The sequence below is a fragment of the Branchiostoma floridae genome, chromosome 7 (genome assembly GCF_000003815.2).
Source record: "Branchiostoma floridae strain S238N-H82 chromosome 7, Bfl_VNyyK, whole genome shotgun sequence".
Taxonomy (NCBI): domain Eukaryota; kingdom Metazoa; phylum Chordata; class Leptocardii; order Amphioxiformes; family Branchiostomatidae; genus Branchiostoma; species Branchiostoma floridae.
The window spans coordinates 1320854-1347686 of NC_049985.1; the positions used below are offsets into that span (position 1 = coordinate 1320854).

Here is a 26833-nt window from a genome sequence, read left to right on the forward strand (position 1 = left end):
CGCCATCTGGGGAGGCGGGAAATTTGTTACGTTTACCTTAACACTACCAGATACTCAGGTGCTAGGACCAGAGGGACATCACACTGCAGATGAGTGGAGGGGGTAGCAGAGTAACCTCTATAGCAGTCTCTGGTCTTTGGAAGGGGGTGGGGTGATATAATGCACTTTTGCTGGCTACGTCTTTTTGTACTGGGTCGCTTGTGCTGCCGACATATGGGCCGGTGGCAGCCGAAGTCATCAGCAAAAAGTGTTCTGAGCAGAAGAAAAAAAAACGCAAAATGGTCCATTATGGCGGCTAGTGGCAGAGACCCTCCGTTCACTGCTAGGTGTCGGGAGGTTACACACGCACCTGGCTGTAGAATGGTGACTTCATCTCTCCGCGACAACCCCTTTAGCTTAATCGGATGGATAAAGTACAGCATATAGTAATAGAAGTGTTTCTTTCATGCACTGCCACAGACTCACCTGAGGTCCCCCACAGGCGGAGCGGCGTAGGGAATCCCCTTGAAGGTGTAGATCCGGTCAAACACAGCCCCCCCTATGAACGAGGTCGGTAACTCCACCCCGTTCACTTTTCCATACGTGGTGGGGACCACAACTCCGCCTGGACGGGTGACAAGTGTCATAGTTTGCACCAATGTTCACCAATAAAGATTTATCAATTGATCGATTAATAATCTGCGTTACTTGGCGTCTCCATACATAGTGGGGCGTCAACACCACGAGGACAGATAAAAGAAGTACACACATTTAATCTGTTTTACAACCAACAATTGAATTTTGACCCAGTTTATAATTGAATTTTCGCCCTGCTTATACGTCGAGCCATTCTTAAAATCCAAGCATCCCCTCCCGGTGTTTCGCCCCATAGATACTGCCTGTCTGCCATCGGTAGATGTCCTTGCAGATTAATAATCTCCAAGCAGATCTCACGGTAACATAAGATAGTATCAAACGCTGGCAGAGGAGTGAAGCCGGCCTATGAGTGTGTTTCGCTAGCCCTACGAGTCGAACATCTGTTTGCAAGGTGTACAAGCCGTGATCACCACGTTGTTACATATGAGTGAAAACCACAGCATGTCCAAGACAAAAGATACAAAAACCGTCAGTATTGCTACAGTACCATGGTCGGCTGTCAGGACTGCAATCAACCCTGACCTAACACCTACCCACTTTCCAAATATCATCGCAATTCATCCAGAACTTCTCAAGCCATGCTTGCATCAAATATCCGGATCAGGTAAACATAATGTTTACACACACTCAGACACACCCAAAACATACATCCATGGAGGTGACAACCGGCTACCATGTAACTCGCGTTTGGGTTGTCCGGGATGTCCATGGTTGTGTTGTACATTTGCCATAGTAAGACGATAGAAACTAGTACATGTAAGTGTGCGATGCATTTGGGAGCAAAATGGACTGAAATGCAGCGATTTAAAAACCAAGTAGTAAAGCCAAGTAACGCTGCACACACACCACCAACTTACACACGCTTGAATGTCAGAAGTTTTTGCTACAAATGTTCGTTGTCGAGACATGTCTTTCGCGACCGGCCGTGGACAATCTCCAAATCGGACATACCGGTGTTTATAAATTATAGGCTGATGATCACGGCAACTGTAAAGTGTTGCCACACTGAGGAGCTAAATATTAAATGCACTGGAATCATGTACAAAATCATGTCCAACCCACCTGCGAGCCCCAGCAGCGCCGCCAAGACGACCACGTCCCCGACACCTGAGGTAATACCTGCACGCCGGCCCATCGTGTCTCTGAGTGTTTGTTTGTCTCTAACAAATGTGGACTCTGCTCGGGAAGAGCCCTTTTATACGTTTGCTCGATGCTAAACAGAAGATTTGGATGATGTCATTTACCAAACCGAGCTGGTTACCTCTATGATTCAACCGCGAGCGTCAGGTATTCATTCACCTGTGTGCTAACAAACGCTGACAAGAGCCGGGGTCATGTGAATTGAACCGTGGCAGTTTAGTGTTTTAAGTTTGCTCTTGAAGAGTTTTAGACTTCTTTGCTTTCATTTTTTCCCATTTCCGTTTGAAGAATTTTTCTCCCTTTGGCAAACATATAGGTATTGAATGCTGTAGATATGAATGGCACAAATTATTCTGAATTGTTAAACGCAGTGTTGTATTGAAATCAGCAGCTTGGAAGATCGATCTCAGCGACCTTGGGTAAATGACCTGTAGCACGCTCGGTGCTTGAAGGCGAGATGACCATATATGGTCAACACGGTCCCTACCAAATACTTGCCGCTCAGCGCAGGTCCCAAAGAGTTTACCATATTCGGGCATGAAATAGCAACAAAACTGGACTTGTAAATCATATATATGGTTAATTAAGCATGCAGTGCCTGAGTGGTAAATGCTGACTTAACAGTGAGTCATTCTTATTTTGAAAAGTTGTCGTCAAATGTTAGAGAATGCAATACCGGAAGCCACTTGTAAAGCTGGTGTCATTACCACGATTTGATCATCAAAAAGTCCCCATATCCCATCTCAAAATTGCCATAGAATCAAGCATATGTTTCTCCTGAAAAAAATGCGAAATCACGCAGTGGTCGAGAGGATAGCGGCGGTAAATATTGCTGCCGAAAATGTCCTTCATAACTTACAGACTGACTCGCCAGGTGAGCATAGTCTCGACCTGACCTGACCTGGCCTAGGAGTATGCACACTCCTTTGCCAGCTTTGATACTACTAATATCTTATGCTACCGTAGTATTATTTGCTTGGAGATAAGTTGAGCTGTCCGAGGCTTCCCGTTGTGTGCCTTCGGCTCTATATAGCGTGTTACTGTTTTGAAGAGCCCTGCCTACCCGACCGTGGACCCAATATCTGGGTCTACCACGGCCTGATGTACACACAGCCCCGACACTGCCTTCCTTTCAGAGACTCTTTCAGTAACAGAAATGGCCAAAATAAACGCACTCGAATCATATAGCAGCTCGCACTATTCGATCTACGCTGGCGGCTGAAAGCTTCATCTACCCGGAAGAGAGTCTGGCCAGTGCTAGTATTACCATGGATGCCAAGTTAGCGAATGCCTGATGCTGAAATTGACAAATAACACCGGAGCTTGCCAAATAGCGACTGGATATGATTTTAGAAGCTGTCAGGCGTTTCAGGTAGAATCCACTACCTGTTTGTCAGTGACCAGAGCTTGTTTACGTTTACAAAACTCAGAAGGGCACTTAGCGAACAAAGTCCACATTTGTTGGCGGCACAACAAGATACACGATGGGCCTGCGTACAGGTAAAACCTCAGGTGTCGCGGACGTGGTCATCTTGGCGGCGCTGCTGGGGCTCGCAGGTGGATAGGGATTTATTTTGTATGATCACAACATATCAGTGCATTTTATTACCCAGTACGACAGTGCATTGCATGCTTATATCTACTAGTTTCTGTAGCCTGATAAATGTACTGTACAGCGAAGCCATGCATGAAGAATCCAAACGACCATGCTGTGTGTTTAGGGACCAAAGTACAAGGCAGCCTTATATTACATAACAAAGGCATCTTGTGTTTAACTTGTAGTAAAGACACAACTGTTTCCACGTTGTTTATATACCCCCCTTCCCACATATATATATATATATATATATATATATATATATATATATATATATATATATATATCGATAGAGAGAGGGGGGGGGGCATACTGTTGGCGCGCCATAGTGAGGCAGAGGAACAGACAGAGACAGAGACATATTCATATTTATCTATCTATTTATTGATGAACTTCGATGCGAAATTCTCACCCGTCCAGGCGGAGTTGTGGTCCCCACCAAGTATGGAGAAGTGAACGGGGTGGAGTTACCAACCTCGTTCATAGGGGGCGCTGTGTTTGACCGGATCTACACCTTCAAGGGGATTCCCTACGCCGCTCCGCCTGTGGGGGACCTCAGGTGAGCCCGATGTGATATAAAAAAAAAAAGAAACGCATCAGCAAGGAAAATTGAAACAAAAATGAGAAAGGACATTCTTTAGAAAAGATGCTGAACGTTCTATTTCAAAGCCTTGTGGGTAAGGAAAACCAGATCTTTAATGCTCTTGTTTGTGGAATTAAAAAAAGTAGGTTTAATTCAATAAGCAAAACAAGATTGGCAATAAAAACATCATTTCAATGGCGCCGATTGTCTTTTTCAGACAGGTGAACATAAGACAAACGAAAAATGAAAGATAATTGTAATAGATGTTCCAGATAATGAAATTCTTGTTTTTTCAATGTCAACAGGATATTCCTGTCATGTACGTATTTTTTCTGTGGGTTCTGAGACAACATCTAGCTTCTCTTGGTAACTGAAGAGGGGTATGATGTAGTCATGACCCCTTCCTAAAAATAAGGACATTAAATGTTATACTCTTCCTTGGTTACAAACCGTCAGCTAGTCTAGACTAACTAGCTCTTGAGTGGTGGTGGAGGGGGCTGGAGCTTGCATGACCCAAATTCCTGCCATTAAAATTCCTCGGGACTAACTTCTCACATTGCAAACATGTCTGTGCACTGGCATTCCTGTGGAAAAATGCCTTGCAATTCCTAGAATTTTCGCAGACTGAACTCAATAATATACCATTTGGCTCGCTCCTGAGGCGTCGCCAAAAAAGAATTCCTTCTCCAGCATTGTCCTTGTCAAGAGGATTATACCTTCAAACATGCACCGGTTCGTTGGGCAGCCATGGCAGTATGTTTTCCACAAGTAAGATTAGAATAAATGACAAACTTCCCATCTCCCCAGATGGCGCCCTCCCCAGGACCCGGCAGGCTGGACCGGAGTCCGGGACGCCGCCCAGTTCGGAGCCCGGTGCCCGCAGATCGTGGACGCGAAGGCACCACCAGACTCACCTCTGTACGAGGTCCTCACGTATCGCAGCAACAGCAGCAGCGAGGACTGCCTGTTCCTGAACGTCTACACGCCTAACGTGGCTTCCACTGCGGATCTGCCGGTAAGTAGATAGAGTCTGAGAGTTGGTGGTCGGGGGGAGAGGTAGACAGAGAAGGTGGGAGAGGGAGACGGACAAACAGATAGACAGACAGACAGTGAGCTAGAGGGGGATGGGAGAGAGGGGGAGAAAGAGTAAGGGGCCGGAAGAGAGACAGCCTGAAGGAGAGTGGGAGAGAGGAGGAGAGAGATGGAGAGAGAAAAGGAGATACTAGTAGTAAGACAGGGGCAGAGGGAAAGAGATATAGTAGTACTATTACTACTATTGCTTCAAAAAACTTGCAACGTTCAGTTGTTTGTAGTAGACTGTAGTAGTAATGTGTTGCTTGTTGTTGATATACTAGTATGTGTTATACTGCGTTGTCTTGCCCAGGTCATGGTATGGATACACGGAGCTGCTATGGTGATAGGCGCCGCCGATACGTATCCGGCCGAGATCCCCACGTCACTCCATAACGTCGTCATGGTAACCATCAACTACCGGCTGGGTAACCTGGGCTTCCTGCCGACCCGGGGCGCGGAAACTGACAGCAACGTTGGGCTTATTGACATGGTTAGTATCATCACTATTAAACCAATAGCCTATACTAGCTTGCCTAAAGAAGTTATCATTATTAGACACGAAACAATTGTGTCATTCTCTTTTTTTGACAAGTAGTCGTCTTTGGAATTGTCTGGAACATTTTAGTCGCGTTTTTTGTCAATCACATGATCTTTTTCATGATAGGTGAAAGCTCTCCAGTGGGTACAAGGCAACATCCGGAACTTCGGAGGAGATCCCGACAGAGTCACCATCTTCGGGCAGTCCGGCGGAGCCTGGGCCGTCTCCCTGCTCGTCATGTCTCCCATGGCAACGGGACTGTTCCACCGGGCCATCTCTCAGAGCGGCGTGGCCGGCCTCACGACCACCAGGAGAGGCGACGTCACCAGGACAGAAAATCTCGCTGCCAGGGTCAACTGCACCACGAACTCCTACGATGACATGATGAGCTGTCTGAGGAGGTAACCTACACCAGTTGGTTTGAAACTCTTCAACAGACTTGTGAGGATGCGTAAACGGTTGTACATCTGCATAAAAAGTAACGTTACCGTTATCTGAGAGTACTCTACACCAGTTCGTTTTAAAACTAGGTATTCAGGGACGTATCCAATGTGTTAGAAATGTTGAAAATTCTCTTTTCTACAAAGAAGTCTGTCTTATTTCTTCTCCCAGCAAGCCAGCCCAAGACTTGTTGTTTCTGGAGATTATTCCGATAGTTGGAGGACGGTTTTTACCAGACGATCTATGGGTAAGTTAGTTTTCTGTTTTTAATATGGTCTCGATCTCACGGCAATATGTTGTAAAGGCCCGGTTACATACGACGTGCGATTGTTTTACGACCTCAACCTGAGGGTATTTGTGATAGTTCTGCATGTGTACGGCAAATTCAGCTGTCTTGTACCGGAGAAGGATGTTTCAGATCCTGTTCGGTGCACAGCCTAATTGGAAATTCTTCAACATCAAAATCATACGACTTCCTACGAACGTGAACGAATCCTAAGATACAGTTGGTGAGATCTGCTTGCACCAGGATTGAGCCCTTTTCTAAGTGTGGTGGGTTCTTGAGCGTGCTGGGGACCTGCATGCTGGGGGTTCAAACACAGATCCTTTAAATTTGGATTTAAAAATACATTACCCTAACCACAATCTCACTAAACACTAAATGATAGTTTTTTTCTCATTTCAACCCAGGACCTGATGTACAAGAAGCAGGTTAACAAGGTAGACTACCTCCTGGGCACCAACAACGATGACTACGGCATGCTGTTGTCTGTGATTCCGCATTTCAGTGAGGACGGTCTGAACAGGACGATACTCGAGACTATTTTGCCAGCTCCACTGCAATTTGATGCCGACCAATTTCCTGTAAGTCTTATATTAATTCAATTGGCTGTTTCTCAGATATACCGACTTAAATGCTGAGGATTCACCAAGCATTTGGCCAAACTTCTATTCTATTTCCCAGGGCGGCCCCATTGATGTTGTATTTGTCAAGTTTTCCAAGCTTACCGGGCTATTTTTGGGCCGGGAGGGGCCACATATGTTTAACTCGTTACAACCCCTAATCGTGAAAACACCGAGAGATAGACCTCCACCCCACCCCGCACCACCCACCACAACTGTAAGCCCATCGTAACAAATTTGTGGCTTCATTGTCCGGTCAGGGGCTGCACTCCCTTCGGGCACCGGTGCAAATGTGGCCGTAGCATTTATCATGCTGGTCCCCAACTGCACCGACGAGTGAAGATTCGTCAGCTAATCCGAGGTAAAACTACCTTGTTTCACAGGGCGGCAATGTGAGTTTAATTGTCCAACCAGCGATAGACCAGTACCTAGACCCGAACATGGACGACCCGATCTACACACGTGACCGGTTTATCCAGATGATGACAGACTGCAGGTATGCGGCACTGACCGTGCTCATGGCGAAGGCAGTGGCAGGTGAGTTACTTTAATGTCACATTTCCACAAAGGGGCCTGGCCGGACACTTCTCGGGAACGAAAAGTACGATATAAACGACAACAAGAGCACAAAACGTACCAAATTTACTTCAACAGCATGCCTTGTGCATATTTATTTGCCATGGCATAAACTTAACATTTCCGTTTCCGCTACGGTCCGGCCGGGCCCCGGGTAGGCCTAACTAGGTGACAGCACGTTTTGATCGAGTGTCACTGGATTTTCACCTGATTTAAAAGAATAAAGTGGGTCAGTGAGTTAAACAATAATTTTGAGAAATTACCGTCCCTTCCCTTCAACCTGACCAGAAAATTAAAAAAAAAATGGAAAACATCTCGAGTAGGGACACTAGTGAGGTATCCATGAGTGTAGTGGTAGAAGGGAAGTGTTGTTGTAAACGTAACACTATAACGTTAGTGTGGTAGCCTCGAGTGAAGTTTAATCTGTTCTTGGTTGGGCGGACTATTCACTTTACCAGGAGTAATCTCCAAGCAGCATTATTTTCGTGGACTTTTGTGTACTTATATATCTGGTTGATGTTTACGCCTGACGTTTTGAAATTGAAACTTTCTGCCCCCCCCCCCCCCCCCCCCCCCCTCACAGCGTACGACACCCGGGTCTACCAGTACGAGTTCCAGCACCGCACGTCGCTATTCTCCATGAGACCTTCATACACAAAAGCCGCCCACGGCGACGAACTGTTCTACATGTTCGGCATCCCGCTCCTGCGTGACGACACCGGCGCCTCCTGGAAGTACAGCTTCACCCAGGAGGAGAGGGACCTGAGTCTGGACATGATGGCGTACTGGGTCAACTTCGCAACTAACGGGTAAGTGGATTTATGTTCTTTGATAAGCACTCTTGCTAAAATGAAAGCAGGGGGCTTTGAAAACGTTTCACAATAAAAATGAAAATAGAATGAAATGCTTACATTTCAAGGCTATGTTGTAGAAAGACACAAAACTAATCACAATTGTTGCATATCTGTTTGTTTACTTAATTTTCTCACCCCCTTTCTTACAGAGACCCTAGTGATTCCACCGGTGCAGTGCGCATACGTGACTTGGTGACCTGGCCACGTTACACGTCATCCCAATCCTACCTGAAGCTGGACGTGACGTCATCTGCTGACGTCAGACTGCGGGAGTCCAACATGAAGTTTTGGAACGAGGAGGTGCCGAGGCTGATGGGAAAGGAAATCACCACTGGTGGAGGGGAGAGATTTACGTGGAGTCTTTTTCTTGTAGTATTTTCAGCTGTATTACATTTGCTACAGTAAGGATGACTTTGTCTGCTTCATTGCGGACCGGCCCCCTGCTGTAGTGACTTGCACAAATGTGTGGCCCAAGGGCTTCGAAGTGGAGATGGGCGCCACCCTAATCATCTGCATAGATGCACGGGCAACTTTAAATTTAACTTAACTACTATTTACTGGATGCCGTCATTTGATATATACTTTTATAACATTAACTAGTTTGGATGCAGGGTGTGACATGTAAATACAGGTATGAAAACATTCGCCAACATTCCTTCCGATAGATACGCACACTTACTGAAAGAAACGCAACCAAATGAATGAATAAATGAAATATCTTTATTGTACATTTATGCATGCCTTTCAGGAAAGTTTAAGTCATTGTCTTTCCTGCTTTTTCGTACACAGCTTACATCACAATGAGGCTAAATCCCAATGTACGAGCCTCTAAAAATAGCCAGAAGCCCTAACTGTTAGTAATAGTCAGAACGTCCGCCGAAAATGCCCATATAGCAGAGCTCCCCGACACAGCTCAGGTCTTGATTTGTGACACGGCCTGCTGGTGTCCTTTCAAACTATTCTCAATCCTTCTAGGAGGAAGTTCCACGCTCAGAGCTTTTTTCCAAGAACAACTTCGCTATGGAATGAGCTTCCACTGACCTGCTTTCCCATGGGATACAATCTACAACTGTTTAATAACACACATCTTTCTTCACTATACAGTATTGTAACCCAAAACGTCTAAGTGGCTCCAACAGCCTTGTTTTGCGGTGAACTTTAAGTAAATAGAAAAAAAAAACTGCGCAATTTTTAGAGATCGGCCGATATCTGCATGTTCTCTATATAGCTAGCCCCGTCCAGGGCCGATTTTCAAGGGATCTCCTGACCTTGAACAATTTCGTACGAAGGTTGATGGCTGTCTGACACCAACAAGGTGACTTCCGGTATTATGGCCTTTAAGGTTTGACGGCAACTTTCCAAAATAAAAATGACTCACTGTTAAGAGAGCAGGTATCCACCAAGCCACTGCAAGCTAAATTGACCATATATGGTTTTCATGTCAATTTTATTAAAGGTTCATGCCCGAATATGGCAATCTCGATCGGAAATGCGCGGCGCGTATTCAGTCCGAACCGTGATGACCATATATGGTCATCTCGCCTTGAAGCACTGAACGTGCTACAGGTCATTCACTCGAGCAATGCTGGGTCACATTTTGTAATCTGCATTGTTCTTTGCTGCATTGGTCAGACATGAGGAAACGGCACCAAATATAAAGCCCAACAAAAACACATAATACAAGTAAAAAATGTACTGTAATATCCACAGCAACTCATGTGTTTATCATAGGAAGAAAAAGTTTGAAAATTAAAAGCAAGGAGGTCTAAAACTTGATGCTTTGATACTTCATTGAGTCCATTAGCTAACTTACAATAAGAAGACATAAGTAGATGATATTCCTGGACCTCGGGTAAAAACATGAAGCAAAGAAAAGACTATATACAGTCGCGGTTCAGAGCTAGTGACCCCGGCTTTAATCGACCGTGAATACCTGACGCCGAAGGGTGAACGCGTAAATGACATCATCTTTTGTTATCCGCCGAGCAAATGTTTATAAACGTTGAAGGTACGTATACAATACCGACATGGAGTTCACAATTCAAAATAATTTGTGTCGTTGATAGCCGTATCAATTTCATGCACATGTCTCATAGGGAAAAAAACAAGCTTCTTCTAACAGAAACAAATAACGATCAATTAAATGGTCTAAAACAGGATGGAAGAGTAAAGGTAAGACTGGTGGTCACAGTTCAAGGCACATCACCCAAGCTATTGTGTGATTTGTCGGGTCTGTGTAAACACACAGGTAAATACCCGACGCTCGAAGTTTGATTGGTAACTGATGACTTCACTTCAGTCTTTGTTTGAGCAAACTTATATAAAGGGAAGCTTCCCGAGCAGAGTCCACATTTGCTAGGTTAGAAACAGGATCAGAGACACGATGGGCCGGCGTGCAGGTAAAACCTCAGGTGTCGGGGACGTGGTCGTCTTGGCGGCGCTGCTGGGGCTCGCAGGTGGGTTGGACCTGGTTTTGTACATGTGATTCCAGTGTCAGCTCTCCAGTGTGGCAGATGTACAACTCAACGTCCCCTCGAGCTATGAACTGCCACAGTACAAGCAATTCCTGTATTTTGATTTTAAGTACTAGATTATTGTTGTTGTTGTTTAAATGTACAGTCAAATTGTTCGTCCTTATGGGCCACAGTGCCTGACAATAAAGATTAACACTATAGAAGAAACCACTATACGATAAAAAAGCGTAAAAAATAGCCGGAGTCGAACCTCTGCTTGGAGAGTAGAAAGGAGGTCTGTCTAGGCAAGAATTAACTATGGCACTGGTCACCCGTCCAGGCGGAGTTGTGGTCCCCACCACCTATGGAGACGTGAACGGGGCGGAGTTACCGACCTCGTTCATAGGGGGCGCTGTGTTTGACCGGATCTACACCTTCAAGGGGATTCCCTACGCCGCTCCGCCTGTGGGGGACCTCAGGTGAGTCTGACGTAGTAAATCACAGTGAGAAAATTTTGTTCTCCAAAATTTCGAGAACCTCCTGTCAATGTCGTGTGGTTTCGAAAACCAGAGTTGATTTTTATGGCGTAATAAAAAGCAATAGTTGAATAATGCAAACAGACAGATTATGCATAAAGGTATAAGCACAAAAGATACAAAAAATCGAGGTTCTGCGGCAGTACCAAGGTCACACACCAGAGGTCGACTCTAACCTTCGTCTTCCCAACACCTACCCACATACCAAATATCATTACAATCCATCCAGATGTTCTAGAGTTATGCTGACCACAAATATCCGGAAACACACACAGACGCACAGACAAAGACACAGACACACAGACAGACAGACACACAAAAAACTACACCTCCATTTTTTTCATGGAGGTAATGACAACCTTCGCGTCTTCCCAGATGGCGCCCTCCCCAGGACCCGGTCGTCTGGACCGGAGTCCGGGACGCCGCCCAGTTCGGAGCCCGGTGCCCGCAGGTAGCCGACATCCAGGCACCGCCAGGGTCGCCTCTGAATGAACTCGTCACGTATCGCAGCAACAGCAGCAGTGAGGACTGCCTGTTCCTGAACGTCTATACGCCAAACGTGTCGTCCGCTGCGGATCTGCCGGTAAGTAGATTGAGACAGAGACAGAGGGAGACAGAGACAGAGAGATACCCTACTCAAGAAATAAAGAAAAAAAGTCGTGGACATTATTTGTGTATATCTTTAAGGCCGGGCCTCAGTTTTGAGGTTAGCCTCATGTGATCTTGTCTGACATATCACAGAATTTGAAAGGACTAGTTCAGGTTGCCATTTATTTAGAGGAATGGTCACACAGACCTTGTTACCTCTTTTTTTGATGACGATATGTATCGCCTTTACTGTTCGTCTGTACATGAATAACTATGTCAAATAACTCTTTGTCTCTGAGTCGGGGTTGACTGCAAACATACCTGTCCACTAAGGAGCAAATCTTCTAACCATAACCTACATTCAATTTTGTGCATCTTTCGCCCAAAGCGAACAGTGAATATGGGGACTCTCACACTGTTGAAATTCACTCTGCAACTTTCACACAAAACAGTGAATGTGCGGGCTGCCACGCTGCTGAAGTTCAGTCCTTTAAAATTTAGTTTACTAAACTTGTAGTTTTTCTCAACCTCCATGAAAATATATGCCTCATTTTTGGTTTGTGTGTGTTTGTTTGCCATGCCGTGTGTCCATTGATATTTGAATATTGGTGAGTGACAGGATATGACGTGGAAGCTGGTGTAATGGCAGGATGAGAAAGCTAAATTGGCCCGGTTCCAAAGTTGGTCATATAGGCCTGTAGAGAGAAATAGCGAGTATTTTTTTGTAAATGATGGATAAATCAAGAACTCCTAATATTTTACGGATGGATGAGATATTTGATGTCTCTATACGTTGATATTTTTTAAGTGCTATATTTTTCTGCCCAGGTTATGCTGTGGCTCCACGGAGGAGGTATGGGGTTGGGCACTGCGGACACGTACCCGGCTGAGATCCCCACGTCACTCAATAATGTCGTCATGGTAACCATCAACTACCGGCTGGGTAACCTGGGCTTCCTGCCGACCCGGGACGCCGAAACTGACGGCAACGTCGGGCTAATGGATATGGTTGGTTATTATTTCACACTATATTGTCAAACCAGGTTCCTAGTATCTAAGTAAATAAGCAGACTCTGAAGTTGTCCGACCCGAGATGCCGAAACTGACGACAATGTCAGGCTAATGAACCTGGTTAGTTTCATGTGTCAAACTTAAATATCTAAAAGAGTAGGGGCAAGGGGGCACAAACCTATCTATGTAACTTCTTCCCGTGCACAAGACTGACAGCTAGCTACGTCCAAATTTGGTAATCGTACCATTTTGAAATTAAAATATATAAATTTGTATTAATTACTGTGTTAGGCAACAAGGAGAAGAAATTAAAGAATGTTCTTATTGAAACGCACATCATGAAAAGGCATATCGTTTATTTCTTTCGTGTTGTTTCTTATCATACTACATAGGCAAAAGCCCTCCAGTGGGTGCAGGCGAACATCCGGAACTTCGGAGGAGATCCCGACAGAGTCACTATCTTCGGCCAGTCCGGCGGAGCCTGGGGGGTCTCCCTGCTCGTCATGTCCCCGGAGACACGAGGGCTGTACCGCCGGGCCATCTCTCAGAGCGGCGTGGCCGGGATCCCGACTAGCCGCAGGGGAGACACCACAAAAACAGAGACTCTCGCCACCTCGCTAAATTGCACAACAACCTCCTTCGATGACATGATGAGCTGCCTGCGAAGGTACATTTAACATTTATATGTTAAGTTTAAGTTAAAATTCCCAATCCATACCACATCCTTAGTACACCGATATCTTGTATGTCGCAAATGTTGACAATTTCCTTTATATGTCTCGTTATTCATTCATATAACTGTAGAACATTGGTTGTTCTTGAATCAAGAGTGTTTTTCACCCTCTCCTCCACAGCAAACCAGCCCTAGACTTGCTGACCTATGATCCTACAGTTCCGATAGTCGGAGGACGTTTCTTACCTGACGGTCTTTGGGTAAGTTTTTTTTTAAATCTAGTGTTGTCTTGTTTTATCCAACGTTGCACGGTACGGTGAAATCTGCTCATACCGAGGTCATGGGGGTGAACCTACTCTTTTCGAGAAGTGTTTTTTGCTCGGTGTGGCTGTCCTCAAACACGGACCTACGGCTTCACGTTCCATCCCAAAATCAAAGGACATCCCTAATTGAAGGTGTTTACTGATTTTGCCCTAAGTCTACTGAGGAAAGTGGTTTTAAGCTTCTTTCCCTTGGCATAACATCAGAGCCTGCGAAAGATTCAAACCCAGAACCTCTAAAACGATTTTCTCTGTCCAATCCAGGACCTAATGTACAAGAAGCAGGTTAACGAGGTAGACTACCTCCTGGGCACCAACAACGACGATTACGGCTACGGGCTGTTGGCTGCAGTCCCACAGGTGACCGCGGACGGCCTGGACAGGACGGTGTTCGAGGAGATTCTGCCGGCCCAATTGAAATATGTTGCCGACCAGTTTCCTGTAAGTGTTACGCTTGGGCTCCATCATATTCATTTGTTGTTTGTCGGATTTAACTGCTCGGATGAGATATGAACCTGAAAACAGTCTGAGGGGAAGTCTGTACTTAGGTACATATATTTCAGGTGCAAGCTTTCAGCCCAGCCCCTTCTTACTTCAAGTGTCCGGGAGCCAGACAAATGAATCGGTATCACCTTTTCAATGCCATGGCAAAGATAGCAAATCTAATTTTTTTGCGAAACTCTGTTTACTCCACAGGGCGGCAATGTGGACTCCATTGTCCAGCCGACGATAGACCAGTACATGAACCCCGACTCGGACGACCCGATCTACACTCGTGAACAGTTCATCGAGTTGATGACCGACTCGTGGTTCACCGCACCGACCGTACTGATGGCGCAGGCTGTAGCAGGTCAGTCAGTATCTCTTTATAGTCAATGTCTGTACGTAAAAGACCCGAATACACTTACCGAGAAGACTAGAGCCAGTAGGGGTGACAACCGTGTGCTCTAATCTCCAAGCAGATCCTATGGTAGCATAAGATAGTATCAAAAGTGTGTTTCGTTAGCGAAACACACTCCTTGGTCCGCTTCACTCCTCTGTCAGCTTTTGATACTATCTTATGCTACCGTAGAATCTGCTTGGAAATTAGTGTGCTCGGCCTAACGCGAGCAGTGGCATGGCACTATCACTGGTATCCTGGTTACCAAACCCCAGCCCGATCTCAAGTATCTATCGTGCAGGGGTCTGGCCGGATGGCATAGGCCTTCTTTTCAATTTTGCCCCTTATGATGGGCAAAAAACGCCACCAATTGAACAGCAGGAGGATCAGCAGGAGGTGATTACACCCCTACCATGATTGGTTAAAGACCCCAACTGTATTTTTTGAATCCATAACAGTGACCACTAAGTGCCTTATTCGCTACTGTGATAGCCTGCTGACCAACTGTGGTGTGTTTTAGCTGGCTACCTGTGGTGTGAGTGGTCATCAATCCTAGGTTCTCCTTCCTCTGATCAAGGGCCTTCGAGAACCTTTCTACAGTCATCCTGCCGGACCCCAACACGAAAGATATTTGGGGTTGGGGTATGGTATCCAGGCACTATCACTGGCTATCATGCTTCATTCCAGTTTAGGTTTAGGTCCCAGTTGCACCGGTGTTGCACAGGGATGTGGCCCCGGCTGGGCTACGAAGCCACAAATTTGTCCAGGCGGACTGTGATCCCCTCTCTCTGCGTTCCCCTCGGGTAGGCCACACTCCACAGTGTCTATTTGTTAACGAGTCCCGGGTTCATTTTAACTTACTTTTTACTTGGGCCCTTTGTTCCGGGCGGAACATAGGCCACCGATGATCGTCCTCCACTGGACACGTCTCTGGGCCTTCCTTCTCAGGTCGTGCCAGCTGTTACTTATGCTCCTCATCTCTTCCTCTGTGTCCCTTCTCCAGCTGTTCTTGGGCCTTCCCCTCTTTCGCTTGCCCTGTGGGTTCCAAGTCAGAGCCTGGTGTGTGGTGCTCGATGGTGACTTTCTGAGTGTGTGTCCTATCCAGGACCACTTCCTCTTGAGGATCTGGCTTTCCACTGGTTCTTGTCCTGCTCTTTCCCACAGCTCCAGACTTCAATTGAACCCAGATACCGGGGGTACCGCTCTGTGTTCCCCACGGATAGGTCATGCCGGCTATTTGTTACCGGGTCCCGGGTTCATTTTAAGTCCGGCTTACATTCAACCAAGAACCGCAAGGTGTCTCATAGAGCCACGTACGGGTCACGCCCGAAAGTGTCAATAATCATAAATAGCCCATAAACTGACTGGCAGGGCCCCTTTTTTTCCAATTGGGACCTAAGCCACGATTATTCAAGGAAAATCCTCCGCACGACTATTTTGATCCTCTTCAGACAGCATAAAAGTACCGTCGCCGGAGACGTCGTTGACAACAACAGTCGCACGACTATATAATTGTTGTCTGTCTAAAGGGGGCCTAAGTATGGCTGCTTTATGTCCTTCACAGCTCACGGTGACTCCCGTGTCTACCAGTACGAGTTCCAGCACCGCACGTCGGTCTTCTCCGAGAGACCTTCCTACACGAAAGCTGACCATGGTGACGAGCTGCACTACATGTTCGGCATCCCGCTCCTGCGTGACGACACCGGCGCCTCCTGGAAGTACAACTTCACCCAGGAGGAGAGGGACCTGAGTCTGGACATGATGGCGTACTGGGTCAACTTCGCCACCAACGGGTAAGTGGAGTTCTTTGATAGGCGCAAATTTTTTTAGATCTCACTTTGAAGCAAAATTGAACTGTAATCTCCAACACAAGGATTTGACTGCCCAACTTAAGGAATGAGCAATCCACCGCTTTCGATGTTTGTGTCAGAAATCATAGTTCCTACACACTTACTTTGTTTCTTGATTGTTTGCTCATTTTCTCATTCCAATTCTTACAGAGACCCCAGTGACTCCACTGGGGCAGCGCGCATGCGTGACCTGGTGACCTGGCCACGTTACATGACGTCATCACAATCCTACCTGAAGCTGGACGTGACGTCATCTGCTGACGCCGGGCTGCGGGAGTCCAACATGAAGTTTTGGAACGAGGAGGTTCCGAGGCTGCTGGGAAAGGATGTTAAAACCAGCGGAGCTGAGAAATCTACGTGGAGCTTTTTGCTTGTAGCATTTTCAGCTGTAGTAAGTTTGCTAAAGTAGTCGTGGCTATGTAGTAATTTCAGCTGTAGAATGTTTGCTACAATAGGGGTGACCTGGTAGCATTTTTAGCTGTAATATGTTTGCTACAGTAGGAGTGACCAAATCAGTTTGAGGATGACCTTCTTACTAAGTTGTCTTCCGTACCTTGTGGACCGTTTACTGAAATTTTTACTGACGTCATAACAAAACAATATAGAAATTGTCACTATGGAAGTATTATCATATCATATCACAGTTACCTTCCTTAAAACAAGGGTACAGTACCAGCATACATGCCTGTAACATAATAATACTAACTGGTTTAGATGTAAGGTCCATCACATTTACAGCCACTCGAAAACCTGCACCATATTCGTACATACGCACACTTGCTGATAAAAATGCCATCAAAGACTGAAAGTACATATTCCTTCGATCTCATTCCATAATACTTTCTCTCTTACGTAGCAGGTTACTTTCAAGTTTTTGTTAATAAGTAGAGATTGCCCTATGTTTACGTTGTATCTTATACAAATAATGAGCAGTGAACGACTGTCCCGTATAGGGTGTGATGTCATTCCACAAAAGCTTTCTAAGCTAATAAAATAGAAATTATACTGCATACGCGCAAATCTTTTGCACCCTAGTATTATTTGTATTCTGCATTCATGTTTTAATGACTTAATCTGTTACATTTATTTCCATCATTTTTAATGTATAGAAATGTACATGGTCATATATATAACTCTGAACTGCAGTCGTAGTTCAATTGAGGGGGTACTCACTGAAGCTGCCGTACGTTTGCGCCGTTGCTGCCGACCAGCAACTTGACATTGTGCTCATCTCAGTGAATCTCGTCAATAAAAGTATCTTTTCACTATTGGTGTGGGTTTTTTTTTAATTTTAGTCATGCTTGTACGTTTTGCATGATATTCCCATTCGAAAGTCTTTTTTTAACCTCCTTGGTAACACAAATTCAATTTAGAACGTGGCGACCAGTGAAATACCCCCCTTATGCCAGCAGCTTGGGGCGCCATCCCAAACCGGGCCCGACTGGGCTGTTTTAGGAAGCAAAAAATACAAATGTATGTATGTACCTAGAAATAAACATAAATCATGCTCACGACTCTCCTTTTGACGATTTATTTATTTTGGTGTCTTTTATGATCTTTTATATCACATTTTTCGTTCCCGATAGCTGCCCGGTGTGGCCCTGGTATGGAAAATGCGTATCAAGTGACTTAGGCATTAAAGGGATCATGTAAGAAAGACGAATACAAGAGTCATACAACTTTGATTTCACTTAAGATTTCAACAAAGGAAGTCATTCAGCTTTGCCGAAGTCGACCATAGGATCGCGGTCTCGTTAGACGGCGTGTCACGTACACGACCTGTCAGTTGTTGACCTTTCACCTTTGTAGCTGGGGCGACGCGTAGCGCTCGGGTGAACACAGCCACTTGTTTTTTGGCCGTCTATAGCGTAATGTACAGAGAAACCGATATTTAGAGTATTTGAGAGGGCGTTGGGGGTGCTAAGTTTGTTAAGAACGGAACATTTTAGCTAAACATGGCCTGCTGTTACTATATCTCTCGTAGCGGTGCGTTTGTTGTCTTCACAGCGGTGCTGGTCGTTCTCAATCTTACGGGTGGTTCAGGTAAGGATCGAAGGATAAGGCTTTCTCACTGGCTTCAGTGGTGTTTTGGGGGGAGGTTGTTGGTTGGAGGGAGGCGAGGGTTTGAAAAACGGAGATTAGGTCGGCACTTTTGTACACACACATCGTGCACCAGACCACCAAGTGCAAACACAGCTAACGTTACACCTTGGATTACCGCCGGTGTAGTCGTATTACACACAGTAATCCAAGAACGTTACTAACTCCAAGAACAGTACAAATCTCAGTACAACTTCCTGATCTACGAGCGGGTGTCACCATGAGTTGGTGAAAGACGTAGGCCATAGTCTGTCTCCGACAGCACCCATTGCTTGGAGAATGCCGTCACGACTGTCCATTTCACGTTGATTTTCAACGACTGTTGGGGGAGCGGGGGGTCGATCGGCACACTTGACCCATTTATGGGTAGCAGGACATTGTGTGGAACTTAAGTAGTCATCTGTGTTATGTTGTCTGACCCGTACCTGCTCACTATGCCAGGTAGTCTTTTGCACTAAAAATATCTTCAAATTATAGAATCAGTTACAATGATTTTGTATCCGGTTTTACAAATGCATACGTTGTCCTACCAACACCAAGTAGCTTTCCTGGCCTTTGGTCCTACTGGCGCCGTACATACTGCACATGTAGTGTGTCTAAAATCTCCAAGCAGATCCTACTATATTAAAGATACCTGTAGTACCAAACTGGCCAAGGAGTGTAGTCAGCCAAGAGGTGTCCAGTTGCCATGTAGAATCTACCCCAGTCGGCTAGAACAAAGGCTATTAACACCCGAGATGCATATTGAAGCGCATCGGCACGTTTTCGATGGCTATTCACACAATCACAGCAGTCGTAGAGGAGTCACACAGGGTCGTATGAAGAGTGTGCAAATGTCGTGTAGGCTCGCAGGAGATATCGAGTAACTTATAAATACCATATTGAGGGGTTCTGACTAAGGCCATGTTGATTTGATTATATGGATGGCGTCCTCGGCTGGGAATCCCAAAACTGATGTGAACGTGCGAAGAAAAAAGTTTCTCAATTAACGGCAAATATGTGCTCATTTTGCAACTATTTATACGATTAAACGTTACAGCAAGGTCAAAAACCTTTTTTTTTATTTGTAGAAACGGACGAAACTTGATGCGCTCGCTAATGTCATCCATATAATCAAATCAACATTACCTTATCGTAAATACATAGGCGCTACCTAGGGTATTTTCTAGGCCACGACGTCCCAGGTGAATCAGAGAAACTTATCATAACAACTTTTTCGATGTCTTTTTATAAGAGACTGTCCCGATATCGTTACAGTAGACGCCGTTGTTGTCTCCACCACTCATGGCGACGTGAGAGGTTCAGAGTTCCTGACCTCCTCTTTTGTCGGAAATGCCCACTTTGACCGCGTCTTCACCTTCAAGGGGATTCCTTACGCCGCTCCGCCCGTGGGAGACCTCAGGTGGGTTTCTCCAAGATGTAGAAAAATACGTGGAAAAAAGGATGACATAACAAAGAAACCAGTATTAGAGATTAACATTTTCCTTCAATGATGAAACGGGGTGGTTGAATATGGATGAATTTGTTATATAAAATGTACCGTAGCAGGCGAAAAACCACCGCTGCCACCAAATGTGGTGGGAACGAACTTAATGAACGAACGTTTGAATGGATGAATGAAGTAATTGATTGATGAATTAATGGATGAAAGGTAGATAAATGCATGGCTGTCATAGATTGAGTTTAAGTTAAAAGATATTAAGTCCTTCTCACACCATGTGATATATAGGGCGGTGCCCATCTCCATTTCCTTAGCCCTTTGGCCACACGGCGATGCAAACGCAGGTAGTGTGTTACTATGTTAACTAATACTGTAATTCACTTTGTCTTCTCGGTACCAAACTTTCACGCTGTGAGAAAATTTAACTTGTTCTCGGAACTGAATGTTCACTATCGCGGCAAGTGCACATAAAAATAGTCTGTGAATTATATGTTATCAGTAATGATAAGTTCACGTTACAGTCGTCACAGTGAAAACCGTGAACATAACAGTACATTGAAAAAAATCAGGAATTACAGTATGTTATCCATACCTTATGAGGGACAAGCAAAGAAGTATGTACCATTCAAGTTGCGTAAGTTGGCAAGTCTAGAGAAAGGATGAAAATAGAATAAATAGCGAATTCGCTGGTACGTTTCCGTAGTAATCAAATACGCCTTCGCAAAACTTGCATGTTCACGCCTAAGAAAATCTGTTCTGCCTGTCGTTTCCGCTAGATGGCGTCCTCCGCAAGACCCTAGCAGCTGGACAGGTGTCCGCGACGCCTCGGAGTTCGGAAACAGGTGCCCCCAGATCTTCAACCCGGACGATGTTCCCCTGATCGACCCGATCTGGGCGGAAACCATCTTCTTTCACAGCAAGGCGGAGGGCGAGGACTGTCTGTTCCTGAACGTGTACACTCCGAAGGTTGATGCCACTGCCAACCTGCCAGTAAGTACTGTATACATGTAAATGCAGAAACTGTCGCCGTGGTTTAATGTTCGCGGTTTTCGCGGTGGCCGCTTCACCGCGAACCTAAAACCACCGCGAACATTTTTCCATAGCAGTAAGAGACTACAGTGCAGGGTGCTACCACGAACTTAAAACCACCGCGAAAATTCATTTTCCCGCTACCGCGAAATTAGATCCCAACCAAGATTCCCTGACCCTGGTTCAAGTCCCGGGGTCTCCCAGATACAAGCGTATTGGCCTCAGGATCTCAACTGTGAGACCGTTACGAGTTGAGCCACAGGAAAACCTCATATCAACACAGTGTATCATACCTATTTCAGGTGATGGTTTGGCTCCATGGCGGCGGGTTGATCGGTGGCAGTGGCGACACGTACCCAGCAGAGATCCCGACAGCTTTTCACAACGTCGTCATGGTAACGGTCAACTATCGTCTGAGCAACCTGGGCTTCATGCCGACACTGGACGACGACTCGCCGGGTAACTTTGGTCTTGTGGATGTGGTCAGTACATTCGTCTTCAATTGTGTGTTAAATGTAGATCTACACTTTCCAGCAGAACAGAGCCAGATGTAGGTAGGACCAGAGACAACCTACTGGAATTGGGACGGGTGAACGCAGTGTCGTTGAGTTAACCCCATGCATTTCCCGTCTCTCGGACACATATTTTCATTAATTTAAGCATATGCGGCCTTACATTTCCAGATGAAATCTCTTGAGTGGGTGCAAGGCAACATCCGGAACTTCGGAGGAGATCCCGACAGAGTCACCATCTTCGGGGAGTCCGGCGGAGCCTGGGCCGTCTCCCTGCTCGTCATGTCTCCCATGGCAACGGGACTGTTCCACCGGGCCATCTCTCAGAGCGGCGTGGCGGGAGTGCAGAGTAGCCAGAAGGGGGACCTCACACGGACGGAGACTCTCGCGCGCGGGTTGAACTGCACCACGGCCTCCTACGACGACATGATGAGCTGTTTACGAGGGTATGTTCTAACGTTCGGTGTGTTCGAATGTTCGGTGCGTTCGAGCGTTCTGCGCAGTGGAACGTTCAGTGGGTTCGAACGTTCGGTGAATTCGAACGTTCGGTGAATTCGAACGTTCGGTGAATTCGAACGTTCGGTGTATGAATATTGAAGTTCAGCGTAGCTTTTGATTTGAAATTCATTTTGCGACATTTATTAATTATTGTGATTCTTGTTCAAGTTAGAAGCTCTAGTTTTAAGTTATGTTAAACGATGATGGGGAATACACAGCACCGACAATTTGGTCCTTTGACAGAGCACATCATTGCAAAGGAAAAGAGATGTTACCAAGTAGTGAGTAAAGTCCACTCAGCCTCGGCGCTCGCTGTCATTCAAAATGACACATGAAGCCAACGGTCACTTATCCTTTGTGGGTTAACGTTACAAAAAGACGAAACTTAGTGTTCATAGACCAACGTTAGTATATTACAAGCAAGAGCAAGTTGACTAAAGGAATCTTATTTGTTAACAGAAAGTCGAGCCAAGAAATCACGAAGACGCTGGACCCGAACCTCGCCTTCATGATGAACGTGTCAGTAGTGGTCGGCGGCAGCTTCCTCCCGGAAAGTCCTTGGGTACTGGCTTTTCTTCATTCTGGCATCAAAGATTGGTCCCTTCAATCCATTGTGAACCATTTTGACGAGTAAACGTGTTTAAATGTGCCGACCCTAACACATATAAAAAAAAATTATGCTTCTGTAGTGTAGTCCTAGAGCTAGATTTCGTTTTTGTTCATGATGAAGATATATATGACTATCATAAATCTTTATCCGTGGGGTAGGGACCTCATGTAACATTACACTCTTTTTTTTATTAGTCTTTTGTGAATTTCTGTATATGCATATTGTTTATATGTATTTTCCTGTTTGTCGTGTTGTTTTGTACAACTATATATGTTAATGAAGAGGGGATACCTACAATGTAACGTCACATTGTCAAGATAATTGTGGATCTTAATAAACTAAAAAAACTCTGATCACTCTATATGACCATGTCCATGATGAATATGATGTAACATTAATGATGTAATGTCTGATAATTGACTATGTGTTTCTCGCAGGACATGATGCACAAGAAACAGGTGAACAAGGTTGACTACCTTCTGGGTACCAATAATGACGAGTTCGGCTTCTGTATGGTGGGAGTGCTCGGACCGGCGTTCATGACAACAGACGAGATGACCAGAACCGAATTCGAAGATAATCTACCGAATCACTTGCTGTGGGTTGCTGATTATTTGGTGAGTAGAAAAAACATGTCTCTATCATCTTACAGCAAGCTTGGATACCAATGTTTGACGTTCTACGCATTTTGTGTCCTCTTTCGTATGTAGTGTCACTCTTACTGGTATGCGTTATACGTTTTGGATCGTCGTAGACATTTTACAACAAGTGTGGCGTCAATTGCAAGAACGGTTGGGGACGATGTCAACTTCCAACCGCGACATCAGCCATGACGTCACACTTTCATTAAGTCACGTGTTTAGAGAAACTGAGCCAGTCCTTCTGAAAAAAATTTAGTCTTTAGTATTAGCTCTTTGAGTTAATTACAGTTTAATAACGTTTTATAACCTGTTAGACTTCTGATATTGGAGTTTTCTTTTGCAGTTCCAGTATAATCTCACCTGGTTACGTTTCGATCTTCCTCCAAGCTTCTGACTGGAGTGCTGCTTTTCCCGGCTATGTTTAGCCAATTTTGATGGCAAAGCTGTTCTACTTCCTTTTCTCTATTCTGCAGGGCGGCAGACCCAGCGCGCTTGTGAAGCCTGTTACAGACCAGTACCTGGACACTGACACTGCAGACGACCCGGTCGCCACACGCGGTCGGTACCTCCAGCACCTCACAGACTCCTGGTTCACCGCACCTACGGTCATAATGGCTCAGGCCGTGTCGTGTACGATCGAGTATTGTACCTTCTACGCCAGAAGTAGCTAATGAAGCAACTGGATATGGTTTCTGAAACTTCGGGTATATCCTGTTGCTTGAGTAACTGCTTTTTGGCTTACTAGTATCTTACTACCTGGATGTCTAGCATTCATCGACGTATCATGAGCCTTCTAGTAGTAGGCGAAAATTTCCATATGTTTCCTCCGATGAAACAATCTGGTGGGATATTTTTGATAACACAGTTTTGAAGATGCCTCGCTTTAAGAGGGTTAACGAATTGTATAAAAAGAGTTACCAACTGCTATTTGCTTTCTTTTGCTGTCAGTATTTGCCAGATGCCTACATCCTTTGTGTAAGTGATATTTTTAGAATCTCTGTCGGAACCAAAAGTGCATTTTATCGTCAATTTTTCTGTCATTCACAGCCCACTCTATCCGAGTCTACCAGTACGAGTTCCAAGACCCACACGTCCTACTTCACGACCAGACCGGCCCGGGTCAGAGCCGACCACGCCGACGATCTGTGGTACCTGTTCGGGGTCCCGCTCATGCGCGACGAGAACGCAGCATGGAAGTACAACTTCAGCGAGGAGGAACGTGAACTGAGTCTGGACATGATGGCGTACTGGGTCAACTTCGCCGCTAACGGGTATGTAACGTTATAAGCAAGCTTTATTGACACGACAAAAAGTACTTTGACTTTCGTAAGGTTTAAATACAAACTAAAAAATGGATATACAATAAATCTTAAAACTCTACTAACTAAACAATATAGAATAATAAGAAAACCTCCATACAATCAGGTGTTTTAAAACGTACACTGAAGAATGTTTAGATATTAGAAACGGTAGTGTAAACTGTAGTTAAACATATAAATTGAGATACCTGGTAATGACCATTTTAATTGAAATCGTTTTATTTATTTCTGTGTATCTATAGTTGTAGAAGGCTTTACGAAACTTCTTTTGCCGTGTCAATGAAGCTCTGTATAGAGAACAGAACATTGTGTATTCCGTATCAATGAGAAATGCACCAGAAATGGCGAAAATTCGGTGTCCTTAAACAAAAATTGTAAGAACTTCAATTCCAGCGTCTGAATCCAATATTCGGATTTTCGGCAACGGCGCACGCGGAGTGCGTTCTAATTATTCATGAGACCCCATCTGATACAAGTAGATGCCCGTGTGATATCATGATATACGGACTGGTCCAGGACACCCGTATCGCTGTTAAAATATACGACATAAATGTATCTATAAGCACGCGTCTTAAACTATTCACATTTCTTATTTTCCCATCTGAAAGGGATCCTAACGACTTCAGCGGAGCAGCGCGCATGCGTGACCTTGCAAAGTGGCCACGTCACACGCCGTCAGGTCAAGAGTACCTCCGGCTGAACGTGACGTCATCTGCTGACGTCAGGCTGCGGGAGTCCCGGATGAAGTTTTGGAACGAGGAGGTGCCGAGGCTGATGGGAAAGAAGATTCGAACCGCCAGGCCGGACGAACTTTGACCTTAATTTTTTTGGATGCTTTTTTCCCTGAAGTGCGCATGCTCGTAGACTGGATAATACAGAATTCTGCCAGACACAAGGCAGAGTTTTTGCACAATGTGACGAAGATGATTTCCGCTGCTCATAAGTCTTGTGCTCATGTATGGTGATGTAAGGTCATTTATTAGCCTAAGATTGTACATATTCGTATTCTTTAGCATGGGATTAGAACTTGAGGCTCGTTTGAACGTTTGTTATGTAGAATCTAAGATTAATCACTTTTCACTGACTCCATTCTGTGGATGGCATATGAACATCCCCAAATCGATGTACATGTGAGCCTACGCAAAAACGACTGATACTTTCTTATAGAAAATGTCATTGCACTGGCATCCTACAATTGTGCTTTTTCTTATCAGTCAATCGCTGATTATTTTGGTCGTGAATAAACAAATGCATGGCAATTAAAATACAGACATGTCATACTTATTTTACCCATACTTATGTGAGGTTATATCTACAATGAAATGTGTTAAACCTAGCGCCCCTACCGCACACGTTTACAATGCAAATTAGGTAATTAGGTAATCCCCACACCTTACAGAATTTTGAAAGAAATTTTATCCTTTATTATAAAAACACAAAATTTTGAATATACTGTATACGTGTCACAGCAGAATCGAAGAGACGAAATTCTTGTAAGGAAGATTAGAACTCCAATCTCTTCTAGGAGAATTTCAAAGTTTAAATTAAAACTGTACCATGAATTAAGGAAATTGATTTCCATGTGAAGGAGCTACATGTGTTGATCGCTAGAAATGCCCCCCCCCCCCCAAAAAAGTGTAAGATTGCGATTTTTGGATGTGTGTCGGTGTGTTTTGGTGGCCCTTTATTAAACATTTGACGGCAACTTACCAAATTAAAAATGACTCACGTCTAATTCGCCATGTATGGTGAATGGTGAACACATTCATTTCAGCCATGCCCGAATATGGTAACCCCATTCAAATAAAATAGATGGGATTCGGTAACCTTTTCATGTTCAAAATATTGCAGTGACACCGGCTTTACAGATGACTTCCGGTATTGCACTGTCTAACATTTGACAACTTTCCAAAATAAGAATGACTCACTGCTCAGTGAGCATGTTTCCACTAAGCCATTATATGCTTAATTATCCTATATTAACCCAGTTTTGCTGCAATTCCATGCCCGAATATGGTAAACTCTCTGGG

The 26833-nt window shown here is 44.9% G+C and overlaps 4 protein-coding genes across 4 annotated transcripts in view; 3 read left to right on the forward strand and 1 right to left on the reverse strand.

Annotated features, from left to right (window-relative positions):
* The window catches only part of LOC118419246 (carboxylesterase 1C-like), a 4144-nt gene extending 3771 nt beyond the window's left edge, over positions 1–373 (reverse strand). Inside the window, exon 1 of the mRNA XM_035825593.1 lies at positions 350–373. Coding sequence (XP_035681486.1) covers positions 350–373 — 24 coding nt within the window. The remainder of the gene's footprint in view (positions 1–349) is intronic.
* Positions 374–3260: 2887 nt separating this feature from the next.
* On the forward strand, positions 3261–5973 carry LOC118419247 (cocaine esterase-like). The gene is made up of 5 exons (XM_035825594.1): positions 3261–3333; positions 3794–3932; positions 4764–4971; positions 5341–5520; positions 5695–5973. Exons 1-5 carry the CDS (start codon positions 3261–3263, stop codon positions 5971–5973), a joined length of 879 nt encoding a protein of 292 aa, XP_035681487.1.
* A 1328-nt stretch (positions 5974–7301) lies between these two features.
* LOC118419248 (carboxylesterase 5A-like) lies at positions 7302–9193 on the forward strand. Its single transcript, XM_035825596.1, has 4 exons — positions 7302–7449; positions 8072–8297; positions 8492–8676; positions 9132–9193. The coding sequence occupies exons 1-4, from the start codon at positions 7353–7355 to the stop codon at positions 9191–9193; spliced, it is 570 nt and encodes a 189-aa protein (XP_035681489.1). The 5' UTR covers positions 7302–7352.
* A 1470-nt stretch (positions 9194–10663) lies between these two features.
* On the forward strand, positions 10664–25619 carry LOC118419249 (fatty acyl-CoA hydrolase precursor, medium chain-like). The gene is made up of 10 exons (XM_035825597.1): positions 10664–10798; positions 11136–11274; positions 20971–21184; positions 21526–21705; positions 21907–22181; positions 22693–22795; positions 23281–23460; positions 23958–24089; positions 24532–24755; positions 25412–25619. Exons 1-10 carry the CDS (start codon positions 10726–10728, stop codon positions 25617–25619), a joined length of 1728 nt encoding a protein of 575 aa, XP_035681490.1. The 5' UTR covers positions 10664–10725.
* The last annotated feature ends 1214 nt before the right edge of the window (positions 25620–26833 follow it).

Excerpts from the sequence above, each read along its gene's own strand:
- LOC118419247 (XM_035825594.1), top strand. The coding sequence starts at position 3,261 with ATGGGCCTGCGTACAGGTAAAACCTCAGGTGTCGCGGACGTGGTCATC. Across the intron at positions 3,334-3,793 it reads GGCGCTGCTGGGGCTCGCAG|GCGGAGTTGTGGTCCCCACC; the intron begins GTGGATAGGGAT and ends TCACCCGTCCAG. Across the intron at positions 5,521-5,694 it reads ACGTTGGGCTTATTGACATG|GTGAAAGCTCTCCAGTGGGT; the intron begins GTTAGTATCATC and ends TTTTCATGATAG.
- LOC118419248 (XM_035825596.1), top strand. The coding sequence starts at position 7,353 with ATGGACGACCCGATCTACACACGTGACCGGTTTATCCAGATGATGACA. Across the intron at positions 7,450-8,071 it reads CATGGCGAAGGCAGTGGCAG|CGTACGACACCCGGGTCTAC; the intron begins GTGAGTTACTTT and ends CCCCCCTCACAG. Across the intron at positions 8,298-8,491 it reads GTCAACTTCGCAACTAACGG|AGACCCTAGTGATTCCACCG; the intron begins GTAAGTGGATTT and ends CCTTTCTTACAG.
- LOC118419249 (XM_035825597.1), top strand. The coding sequence starts at position 10,726 with ATGGGCCGGCGTGCAGGTAAAACCTCAGGTGTCGGGGACGTGGTCGTC. Across the intron at positions 10,799-11,135 it reads GGCGCTGCTGGGGCTCGCAG|GCGGAGTTGTGGTCCCCACC; the intron begins GTGGGTTGGACC and ends TCACCCGTCCAG. Across the intron at positions 11,275-20,970 it reads CCGCCTGTGGGGGACCTCAG|ATGGCGTCCTCCGCAAGACC; the intron begins GTGAGTCTGACG and ends CGTTTCCGCTAG.